The 12,231-nt window shown below is 39.9% G+C and overlaps 1 protein-coding gene across 5 annotated transcripts in view; it reads right to left on the reverse strand.

Moving 5' to 3' along the window:
- Nucleotides 1-12,231, reverse strand: part of UNC80 (unc-80 subunit of NALCN channel complex) — a 218,111-nt gene that overhangs the window by 150,959 nt on the left and 54,921 nt on the right. For 4 of the 5 annotated variants that reach the window (XM_088842019.1, XM_088842016.1, XM_088842011.1 and 1 more), the window contains exons 16-20: nucleotides 10,665-10,813; nucleotides 8,358-8,524; nucleotides 7,293-7,391; nucleotides 2,688-2,902; nucleotides 1,413-1,519 (exon numbers count right to left, since the gene is read on the reverse strand). In XM_088842019.1, coding sequence (XP_088698145.1) covers nucleotides 1,413-1,519; nucleotides 2,688-2,902; nucleotides 7,293-7,391; nucleotides 8,358-8,524; nucleotides 10,665-10,813 — 737 coding nt within the window. The remainder of the gene's footprint in view (nucleotides 1-1,412; nucleotides 1,520-2,687; nucleotides 2,903-7,292; nucleotides 7,392-8,357; nucleotides 8,525-10,664; nucleotides 10,814-12,231) is intronic. The other variant, XM_055398557.2, reaches the window with a different exon arrangement.

The raw sequence follows: 12,231 nt of genomic DNA on the forward strand, positions 1-12,231 counted from the left end.
AACAAGTCATATACATCCTTTATAAAAAACACCACAGCTGAGAATCAGATGAAAGTAAAAGATAGCCAAATAGAAGATTCCTAATCTCTATGCAAGAATCAGTAAAAATTAATTCACAAGGTGTCCTATAATTAAAGTGCAATAACATGCTTTCCCCCTTATCCTTAAAATGTGTTCGTTTACAGCAAAGAAGCTATAGACTTCACAGACTCTCAAATACTTGGCCAACTTTTAGTAAAAAGAATATGAAGGAAGAATTACAAATATATCTTATAAATATGTCTCATAATATTACTGTATTCTTTTTATAATTTTAAAATATTATTTTTGAAAGAGAAGAAAATTGGTTTTAGTGAGATCTAAGAAGAAAAAGTTAAATAAGCAGGGTGCTAGGAAGAATTGGGGCTGGGAGGATACAGGGACGACAGAGAATGAGATGGCTGGATGGCATCACTGACTCGATGGACATGAGTTTGAGTGAACTCTGGGAGTTGGTGATGGACAGGGAGGCCTGGCGTGCTGTGATTCATGGGGTCGCAAAGAGTCAGACACGACTGAACGACTGAACTGAACTGAAGAAGAAAAAGTTTAGGCAAATTGTATATAAAGGAATGTAACTTCCATCCCAAGCTGACAATTACTGGGAGCAGACCACAAACCAGTCACAAGAAAGATTCTTATCAGAAATGGCTTTCAGTAAGAATTATGACCTTTTCCAAACTGCAGGCTACTACGATGCTTAACAGACGAAGGCCATAAGTGGGAAAAATCACCCTGACATTATTCTTGTCAATGGGGAGAATGGTTCAGATGGTAGGAAAAGGAGGGAACAAAGATAAACTCTGTGTGTGTATAAACGAAATCTATACACACTGTACAGTTATGTGTCCTTCAACAGGATCTCAAGATGTGAGGATTTCATATGTGTGTTAAAAGTAGCTGGGAATTAATATCTACATGGGGCTTCCCACGTGACTCAATGGTAAAGAATCTGCCTGCCAATGCAGGAGATGCAAGTTCGATCCCTGGGCCCGGAAATCCCCTGGAAGAGGAAACGGCCACTCACTCCAGTATACTTGCCTGGAAAATTTCATGGATGGAGGAGTTTGTGGGCTACAGTCCATGGGGTCACAAAGAGTCAGACACACCTGAGCATGAGCACAAATAGCTGTATACCTCTTTATAGCTTTATAGCTGCGTTACACTTTTATTTAAAGTTTTTGTCACATTTTTCCTTTCTGTGATTGCCTAATACTAAGACATCTTAGTTTCCATAGTTCATTTAATTTCCCCAAACCTATTTAACTTGAAGAGAATTTCTTCAGCCCCTCCAGGTGTTTAGCACTTCTCAGCCCTGACAATTTTCTATTAGTGACTACAACATTCCCTTACGTAAGTAACGTCCTGTTTACCTTGGAGCTTTGCCTGATGAAAGACAGGCGGTCCACAGAACTGATGTCCAGGAGGTCTTCCACGCCATCTGCCAGGCCCGAGAGGGAGGAGCGTTTCAGCCAGTTTCCTAGTTAATAATTAGTTAATAATTTTAAAAGTTAGACCATTATAGCATTTTCTCCCAAATGGATTAGACAAAAATGTTGGCATGGGCCCAAAAAGCAATGAAAGTTACACGACCCAATGTAAACAAAAGTGAACAAAAATTGTTCTCAAAATGCACATGCTTTGAACAAAAACATTCACTGTTGGACTATAAGATCGCATGACTAAGATCAGGACAAAAAGAACATGGGCCTCTTGGGTGATTAAAAGTGTAATCCATGTAGTCCTTGTCAAATTCCACATCTTCCATTAAGTCCTGTTGATTTTACCTCCTAAGTATATCTCAAATATGTCCATTTCTTTCCATCTACATGGTCACCACCCAGTTTAAGCTACTGTTACTTATATCTGGACCATAATGCAGCTTTCTATCTGGTCCCCCTTATCCACTCATGCTGCCTCCAGTATGTTTTCCATGCAGTGATCTTCCAGAAAAAAATCTACCTGCTTGTGGCTTATGTTATCCCCCTGTTCAACATCCCATCTGGCCTCTGTAGGGCTAAAAGATGAAGAACCAAGTGACCTGCAAGGCCCACAATACTCTGGTCTCTATGGCTCCACCATTGTCATGCAACCACTCTTGTCTCAGTTCATCCATGTCCGTCCCTCCTAATACCTTTGCAAATTGCATTGCTACCACTTGGAGGGCTCTCCTTCCTCCTTCTCCCAAGTACTCTGCAGATATTAATGTCACTTCCTTCAGGAAGCCTTCCCTGATTTCTGCCTCCTCTTCCTATTTAGATTGGGTCTTGCTATTGCATGCTTTCACAGCACCATGTAGATTTCCTTCATAAAATTCATAGCTTGCAACTATACTTTGTTGTATAATGATCTGCTTCAGTGGTTGCCACCCCTCATAGAATTAAGTTCAGCAAAGTCAGACACTGTGAAATGCTGCTCATCATTTAATCACTGAAGTTCAGCATACTGTTTGCGCACCCTAGAATCTCACAGTAAAGGTTTGAGAAATACCTGCTGAAAGAAATGAACGAATGAATGAGTCACCCTAGGGTTTGTGACTTGAAAGCTTTCCCTTTCTCTACTTTCCCATGCATTGCTCTGTTCTGATTATGAGCTGATTTGAGGACATGGCAGGGACTAAGAGAATCCATAACATAAAAAAGACATACTTTTACCTATGGGAAGTTTAAGCTTCTTCCGGAGTGAAATCCTGCGGGACCGGGAGCGGGCACGCCTGTCAGAGGTGGTCCCTGAATGGGCAGTGGTGCATTCTGAAGTGTCTTGCTCAGACTGGCTGCTGGTGTCACTCGCCGCACTCTGGGATTTGAACATCTTGCGCCAGAAATCTTTTCGCCCCAGGTTTCCCCCTTGCATTTGTTCATCGCTGAAAGCAGGCAGAGGGGGTGGTTAAATGTCTGACAACACATGTGAAAGTCTCTTAAATCTCTTTCAACCTCCTGTCAGTGACATGGAGGCAAATCATGCAAGATGACCTGTGATGGGCTGGGATCGGCAAGGGGCAGAGTGGGAATGGAAGGAGGAAGACCCAGCTTGACTCCCTGAGCTCTTCCTGAGAATAGTTACAGCTCAGCTGTCAAGTCGAGCTCATCATTTTGTTTCAACCATAATGTAAGACTAAATATTATTGCAGGTAATCGTCTGTGAGTGTGGGTCATAAAAAAAGTGTTAGTAAATATTTAACTTTTTCTTTGAAGTTCCCTGAGCAGTGTGTAGTACCATATCCTACCCCCCATCTCCACCCCAGGACCGTATAATTCTTGGCCCTAAATAAACTCACAATAATACTTGAATGAATGAATAAATAAAATACAATCACCACACCCAGGGGATGCATCATACCATAATTTTTCACTGTTATTTTTATGATGCCTGATTATTTAGCTTTCTTATGTCAAAGAATCCTAAGGCTTAAAAGTAAAAAATAAAGTTTAGTCTGACTTAATAAGACAAATGGGAACATTGCCAAAGGGATTTTTGACTAGGACATTTCACAAGAGGAAAAAGACAAGTGGCCAATGGTAATACAGAGTTTAATTTCATTAGGTATTAACAAAAAAAGGGCCAGTTGAAATCAGATCCTTATTTTCACTCATTAAAAAGACAAAGATTAAGAAGGGGTAGGGAGATGGAGAGAAAGCAAGGGTACTATGATATAGTCATGGTGAGACAGAATGATTCAACCTTTCTGGAAGGTAATTTGGTAATATGGGATGTAAAGCCTATGTCTACAACAATGACACAGAAATTCAACTTCCAGGGAGTTATCCCCAGGAAATGATGGAACAATATACTAAGATGTAGATATAAGAAGGGTAGATGCTCACTGAGATTTTGGGCCAATGTCAAAACACCGGCAACAATTTTAATATTCAATTCCAGGGAAAGAGTTGAAGAAATTGTGGGACTTCCATTGATGGCACCCTCTGTAGTCATTAAAATGCTCATTTCATAAGACTAATGGAACGGGGTATATTCATGATATATTCTAAAGTTAAAAGGCAGTGGTCAAATAAATGGATTAAGCAGGTTATCATCAGGTTAATTTTTTTTAAAGAAGCACACGTGATTATGTGTCTGTGCGTAAACTTGGGTATACACATGCTCAAATGTGTATTCAACATAATATACCAAATGTTGACAGTGCTTATCTCTAGTTGAAGGTATTTTGATTTTAAAATTATTTTTCTCCATTTGTTTTGTGTGTGTGTTTTCCACATTTGGCAACTTGATCAACATATATTACTTGAGTCATTTGGAAAGAAAAGTTTAGAGAAAACAGTAACATATGATGAAATTTGTTTTGGGGGTTTTAGGTAATGATTTATTTATAAGCATTGGGATTAAACCTGGGATCTACCTAAAATTTGATAATATTGTATAAAAGCAATCATTTTCTGGGGATATTTATATAGGGATGCAGGTTTTCTCTCTCAAAACATCATGAGAGTAATAAAAACCTTTAACTATCATTTTTAAAATAAATTTATGTATTTATTTCAATAAAATTATGTATTTATGTGTTATTTTTGGCTGTGCTCAGTCTTTGCTGCTGTGAGGGCTACTCTCTAGTTGCAGTGGGAGGGTTTCTCATCGTGGTGTCTACTCTCATTGTGGAGCACGGACTCTAGGCACCCAGGCTTCAGTAGTTGCAGTGCATGGGCTCAGCAGTTATAGCTTCTGGGTTCCAGAGCACAAGGCTCAGTAGTTGTGGTCCACAGGCTTAGTTGCCCTGTGGCATGTGGGATCTTCTCAGATAAGGGATCGAACCCTTGTCTCCTGTATTGGCAGGCAGATGCTTCAACACTGAGCCATCAGGGAAGCCCAAAATCTTTAATTATTATTTCCATTCAGGACATCCTGCTTCTTAAATATTGTGGTGCTTAGTCACTCAGTCATGTCTAACTCTGTGACCCCATGGCCTATAGCCCATCAGACACTTTTGTCCATGGGGATTCTCCAGGCTAGAACTCTGGAGTGGGTTGCCATGCCCTTCTCCAGGGGATATTCCCAAACCAGGGGTTGAACTCAGGTCTCCCACATTACAGGTGGATTCTTGACTGTCTGAGCCACCAGGGAAGCCCTACAGTGTGAATTTAAATCAATGTTTCTGAATTTGACTTCCCTGTTATTTTATCAAATGCTCACAGTGTATGAAGCATTTTTTACCTTTGGGGAATGTGTGACACAATGGTGAGCGTATTGACTATGTGGCCTGAGTGGGGAAATATCCAGGGAAGCTATAATTGATCAGCTTTACAATAAAGTGCCAAATCAGCTTTGTCCAAAGGGTACGTATCAATCAACAGTTTCAGAGAAATGGGCACATAGAACTGCTTTTAATATCACTCAGTTAATGTGATTTTTAAGAGAGAAAACAGAGAAGCAAAGGGTATGAGGGGAGGGAAGGGGAACAGAGAGAAAGAGGAGATAGAGTAGGAGCCAGGATTACCCACCTACCTTTCTTCAGTGCTAAACAGAGGACATGTGGCAGTTCATCTCCTGGGCCCACTTGGATCAGGAAAAATTCCCATACTTGACGTTCTACGACATCCCTCCAAGTGGAAATTGTTAGGTACAGGCATATTAAAACATGTATCTTTCCTCAAGGGTGAGAATAGACACGTGCTAGATGCTAAGATATCAGGTGGTATTTACAAAACTACAGAAAGAGAGTATCTGCAGTTGAGAAAACTAAATCACCTATCAAGGTAGATAGTTTTATGTTTTAAATCTAGTTAACCTACTACATCATTCTTATTGTTCAGATTAACTCAGTAGTTGTTAGTGTTATTTGGGGGGAAAAAGTCCTTTTTTTTTTTTTTTGTATAGGTTCCGTATGTAAGGACTTTTAACTGGTCTTGTGGTTGGTTATTCAGCTACAGATAAATCCTTGCCTTTCAGGGAAAAGTCCCTGAAAGGAAATTTGCCTTTCACATTTTTTTTTTCCTTTAGAACTTATGTTTGGATTTTTAATGTGTCCTTAAAAACTTCTTTAAAGGAAAAACTAGACTTCAATTTTGAGAATAGAAATTAAAGAAGACAAAGGCTTAATGGTAATTCGATAAGTCCATCCTTTCATTGACTGCCACACATTCATTCTTGATATATATTAAGAGCCTACTATGGACCAACAAGGCCCATTGAGGCACTGGGGCTATAGTGGTTAAGTGAAAACTCACATGGTCGTAGGACCCATGGAGTTGATTTACCTGCTCCTTACTTGCATCACTGACTCGATGGACAAGAGTTTGAGCAAGCTCCGGGAGTTGGTGATGGACAGGGAAGCCTGGCATGCTGCAGTCCACGGGGTTGCAAAGAGTTGGACATGACTGAGCAACTGAACTACTTCTACCCACTCATTTTAGGGGCAGCTTCTAAAATTTTGAAGGGCTATAAGAACTGTGCAGGCTTTTTGTTCCTTAAAGGTTTTGCTTGCTTGTTGTGGGTTGCCGGGGTCCTATTTGATATCATGACTTCCTTGACCATACAGAGGGGATACCATAAAACCTAGAATACCCCACAGAATTTCTGGAAGAATAATCATTTTGTACTAAATAATGGTTTTGGGAGATAGAATGGGATACTAAAAGGATCATATTTTAAGTATTGATCAACATCACTTATGAGTAAATAGGTCTCAAGAGAAGAATGAATACAAATGAGTCTTGCATAGAACTAGACTGTATTTAGTTTCTACAATAATCCTAACATTTTCTGGGGGCACTATTTTCATGATGTTTTTGATATTGCCATTATCAAAAGTAGAAATAAAATGATATCAGAGGCAGTGGAGTGGATCTCTGGAGAGAACCAAGATGAAAAGGATGAGTCTGTTTCAGGTAAAGCTGGACATGAGAGACGATTATCTTACATATTTCTGGATAAAGCTTCAATTATTGACAGTTATAAGTGATGTATAAGTGATATTTTAAGCAAGAAAGTGGATGACACTGCCCTCGCACCTGCTATACATGCTCCTCTTCGAGATTTACCTGCAAGATTGTGCATGGAAGACAGAAGTGGGGTAGAGGCTAGAAATAGGAAAGGCAGTGAGGGAGGCTTCCTGGAAGCGTGAAGTTAATTACTTGTGATTTGAGCCTGTAGAGATAAGTTGCACAGGAATGAAAAGTAAAGGGCAGAAGCAAGGAGAAGTTCAACAGAAAGGAAAAGCAAATAGCAGCTTGGAAAATAGAATTTCTTCCAGGGGGAAGTGCTCAGCCCATTGCATTGGAGACAAAGCTAATTCTACTTACTGCTCTGGAGTCTGTGAGGGGCGACCGGACATAAAGCTGCGACATTCCTCAGGTGCGGCAGTCACCTGGCCTTTATCCACCACGCTTCCTGCCTCTGACCTGTGCAAATGGTGCATTCCACCAATCACAGCAGAGCAGGACACCACTTCTCAGTAATTCATAGACTTCATAAAGCAAAACACTGTTACAGACAACCTAAATGGACTGCACATCCCCTATACCATCATGAGTCTATGTTGCTATGGAATTTATGTCCTACCATTTAACTTATGACCTAGCTACATTATTGCCTGAGAACACTACAATACCACCATTGCACACAGAGGCAGTAACTGCAGGCAGGATGTTAAATTGAGGCATTTCTTTTAATCTTCATAAGTGACATTTCTTATAGAATAGGCATACAATAAATTCATGCTTCTTGTTGTTGTTTAGACACAAAGTCATGTCCAACTCTTTGTGACCCCATGGACTATAGCCTGTCAGGGACCTCTGTCCATGGAATTTCCTAGGCAAGAATACTGGAATTGGTCGCCATTTCCTTCTCCAGGGGATCTTCCTGATCCAGGAAGTGAGCCCACATCTCCTGCATTGGCGGGCAGAATCTTTACCACTGAGCCACCTGCAAAGCCCTTAAATACATGTTTACTAGAAGAAAACATAATGGGACATGTCTCAGTCGTTTATCTTTCACCATGTTAAAAATATTACTTACTGAACAGAATGATATGGTATCAGTAATTGCTTTTTCTTTCTGGACAAAAAATATAAGTTATTCCTATTGAAGGGATTAAAACATAGATAGCAATTTACCATATAAGTAAGAGCTATGAAGTAAGGTTCAAGTGTATGAAAGTTTGGGATCAACTTAGCTCTGATTCATACAGAGGCAGGATTTGTTTGATAGGAAACTCATCCATTTTCTAAGTGGCAGCTGGGCCACTGCCAGTGGTATCACTCATACAGGACAGTCCATCATCCCTGCCCTGGAATTTCACATCATGGACAATACAACAGGACATTATATTCTACAGATTCTCTATTCAAAGAGCTCAAGCTTCTAACCTTTTTCCTCTTCCAGGCTTAGATTCTGGTTCATTTTCCTCCACCTTTTTCCCTGGTGCCAACTTTTCAGCACTGTCAAGCAAAGCGCTGAGGGCCACTCTCCTGAAGACATTCCCATGGGCCTCCTTGATAAACTGGACCAGCTGACGGATGTCACAATACAGCCCCTATTTGGAGGCCAGAAGGAAAGTGTGGGGAAAGAAAGATAGTTGTGTCTTTGAAGAATATTCATAGGAAGAGGGGTAGAAGGTAATTCCTTGGACTTAGATGAGCATTGGAATCATAAAAGGAAGACAAGTTACTACAGTGCAACTAATGGTATCCTGCCCCTCTATTGTTCCTATGGTAACATTACCAAAAACCTTGCCTGTCATTCTTAGTATGAAAAAGGATAGTCACCATGCTATATATTTAGAAAGTTGGCTGTGATATTAGAAAGACGTTAGTTTACACTTTTATAACAACTGAATCCCTAAACTTTTAATTATGTCTCTTGGGACTTCTGAAGAGATGCCTGCAAAAATAAGGGAATCAGAATTTTGTCTAGACTAGAGATTTCAGTCGCTGTTCAACTTCTCCAGATTTTCGGCATCACTGTGATAAATTATACTAAACCTTCTAGACAATTCTAATAGAGCCTGACATTCAAGGATGATACATTTTTCTACACAGACTTAACAAATGATATGTATGTTGTAGCCCACTTCAGCATGAACTTGACTATAGACTTACACAGACACAAGGCAATTAAAACCAGTGTATTAGTGATTCAATATTTAATGCAGGATTTTTTTCTTTTTTTAAAGATATTAAGCTTTGCATTCAGCATTTCCCCATCTGTCTTCTCTAAGAAGGTAGTTAGTATATTCTGTGCCTTAGGAAAGGTTCACGACAAAGAAGAACACAGAAGCCTAAAAAACACCTTAGAGTTTTGGGTTTCAAAATCTAAGACCACTGGGACAGTTATGTCCATGATCTTTAGAAAAGCAGAAGGAAGGGCCACTGAGGAAAACATAAAGTATCCTTTTGGCCCTGTGAGAAGAAGGCCTTATGCCCTCACTCTGCAATGTGGGAGCTCCTCCATGGAAGGCAAGACTCAAAAAAACAAGGGTTCCAAATTCACCAGAGTGCCCATCCCTAAGCAGCAGAGAGTACCATGCGAACTAACAGATATAACTGATGCTTGAAACCCATGGAGCCTCACCACAAGCCCTAGGTCCTGCCTAAGACTTGAGAATATTTGCCCTACTCTCTGACGTTGGGAGACCCAAGAATGACTGAGGTTCAACTTCCAGCCATTCCGGTGGAATGGAGGTTCAAAGCCAAATTTAAATTGTTTTAAATTAAATTAAGAAATGTAGTATTTCTTCTATACATGTGCGTGTAGGGTAAGACTTATAAGAGCTCACATATACCATAATCAACTTGTCAAATTACTTCTTGCCATGACCAAACTGAACACATGGATAGTACGCAAGTTATTCTCAACCTCCAAGAACCTTGTTGGGAGGCTTGACAATCAGCAAAATCAAATTCCTTTTCTTTCGGGGTTTTGTTCTGTTGAACTCAAGTGAATACATAGTTTCAGTGATTTAGAATAACTGAAATAGAATAACTATTTCTCTGATTTAAGTAGATTAGTAGATAGTGTCCATATGTGTCAATGGGCTGATTTCTGCATAGGAGTCATTATAGCTAACAGATTCGTAAGATACAGAAATGCTTGTTTATTTCTCCGAGAGACCTGAATTCATTTAGGCATGTCAGATGTGTCAGTCTTCATCTATATTTTACTATTCCAAACCACAGTCATCTTGGCAGCAATAAACACTAATCTTTTAAAACCTGGCGCTCTCTATTTGTGGCCTCGGTGGTTTAATTAACACAGTCTTTTATGAAGAGTAGCTAAAAGGTTAGTGTTTGATAAATGAAAGACAAAATCCATTGCAGCAGCATATTTGAATTAGTTATTAAAGTAAATGCGGTTTCAAACAAAAGCTTGGTATAACACTCTTCAGTATTTCACAAGCCAACATGCACCTTCTTTCTGAAGGGCTCAAAATACCCGGCAACTATTTCACCAGCTACCACGGAACCTCTGAGATGGAAGAGATAAGCCTATTTGCAGGTACGATGACAAGTGACAAGGAGGAGAAAGGTATTGCTGGGTTTCTACTGTGAGTTGCTGGTGACACTGGGAAAACACATAGATATTTTAACTTTATAGTTTTAGATTTCAATTTCTCTTTCTCAAGGTTATGGCATAACACTGAGAACTCCTGTGGGAGGAAAAGGTGAGCTTCTCACCAGATTCTCAGGGCTGTGCAATTCATGAGTAGTTGAAGCGCAGCGTGTGATGAGAGATTTAAACATTGCGCTGACGACGATGCCTTCCACATTTTGGGCTGTGGATTTGTTGTCCACGGTGGTGAAGTTATTTCCAAACCCAGCCTTGTCTGGAATGCAAAGGCATCAATTAAAGGCAGTGTTTCCTTTCAGATACAATGTTTAAAGAAGTAATGAAGTACTTGGCATCCAGGAGTTAGTGAAGGGCTACACAAAATATTGGCAACCCACTTCAGTATTCTTGTCTGAAAATTTCATGGACAGAAGAGCCTGGTGGACTGCAGTCCATGGGATTGCAAAGAGTCAGACATAACTGAGCAACTGAGCATGCACACACAAAAAATACAGAACGAGAGGATTGAAGACACTCCAGATCTGATCATCTCTGTGAGGACTTAGAGATAAACAGTTCATAAATAATCTCCTTCAGGGTTATTGCAATGACATATTCCATCACTTAGTGGATGTTTTTGTCAATAAATCTTAGCAACCAAAAGAGGACAACTGTTGACCCTAAGAAAATTTTTTAAACCTAAGTAGTGTTTAGATAGACAATAATTTTTTTAAAAAGATGATTTACTAAGTGGTCCTTCAATGGAGACAGACTTGATTTGGCTTTTTTTAATGGTGAAGAATGCTGGTTTCTCAGCAGAAATTGTTCGGTCTGTGAGAAGTGGAGTGAGGTCGGGCCAACTGGGTGAGTGGGGCAGTGGAGGGAAGCAATGAGATAGGGCGCTGCAGGGGAATTAACACCAGACCAGAAACCAAAAATGAGACTGAGTTCTGGACAAAAGCTACATAAGCCTTCCAGCAGCTTCTTGCTTCCAGAGACTCCATAAATCGGAAAAATCTACAACATCTCCTGGAGCCACCTCCTAACACATTCACACATGAAATGCCATCAACTGAGGCCATCACCCAATGTGTCATGCCAGTTTTTCCCATTTCCATGAGCACTTCAGGGGTTCTGTGGACTTGCCAGAGTATTGCAAGCTTGCAAGCCACCTGTGGACTGTAGGGGCCAGTTACCTGCAGCTTCAAGACAGATCAGACAGGAATGTGTGCATCTGCTGGATGATTCACTATGAGCCACTTAAACTTCTCAAGAATCTCAGTGGGAATTCATCACTTTAAAGTGTTGATTACATACTTTATGACTAACCTCTCAATGTCTGTATCAAAGGGCCGTGGGTTATCTTTAGACTTTACATTACAGAAAAAAATGTCTTAGTATGCTCTTATAGTTTCTATCTCAAATAGGTTTAAAAAGAGAAAAAAATGCAATCAAGAATTTCTCTTGCAGTATATCAACTCCAATTCTTACATCATTGTTTTTCAGATTTCTTATGTGCTTGGATTAAAGCAACTTCAATAACAGATTATTTCAGGGAATCTATTGGGGAACAATATTTTCCTTTAATGTGAAAACCAAAGAATAAAGCCTGGGGTACAAACAGAAAAACTTTCTAAATCCATCAAATACAGCTCCATTGTAATCTAATCAACCACTATCACATTAATACTACAT

The sequence above is a fragment of the Moschus berezovskii genome, chromosome 2, assembly GCF_049115385.1.
Source record: "Moschus berezovskii isolate FMDL1 chromosome 2, NW_MosBer_1.0, whole genome shotgun sequence".
NCBI classification, from domain to species: domain Eukaryota; kingdom Metazoa; phylum Chordata; class Mammalia; order Artiodactyla; family Moschidae; genus Moschus; species Moschus berezovskii.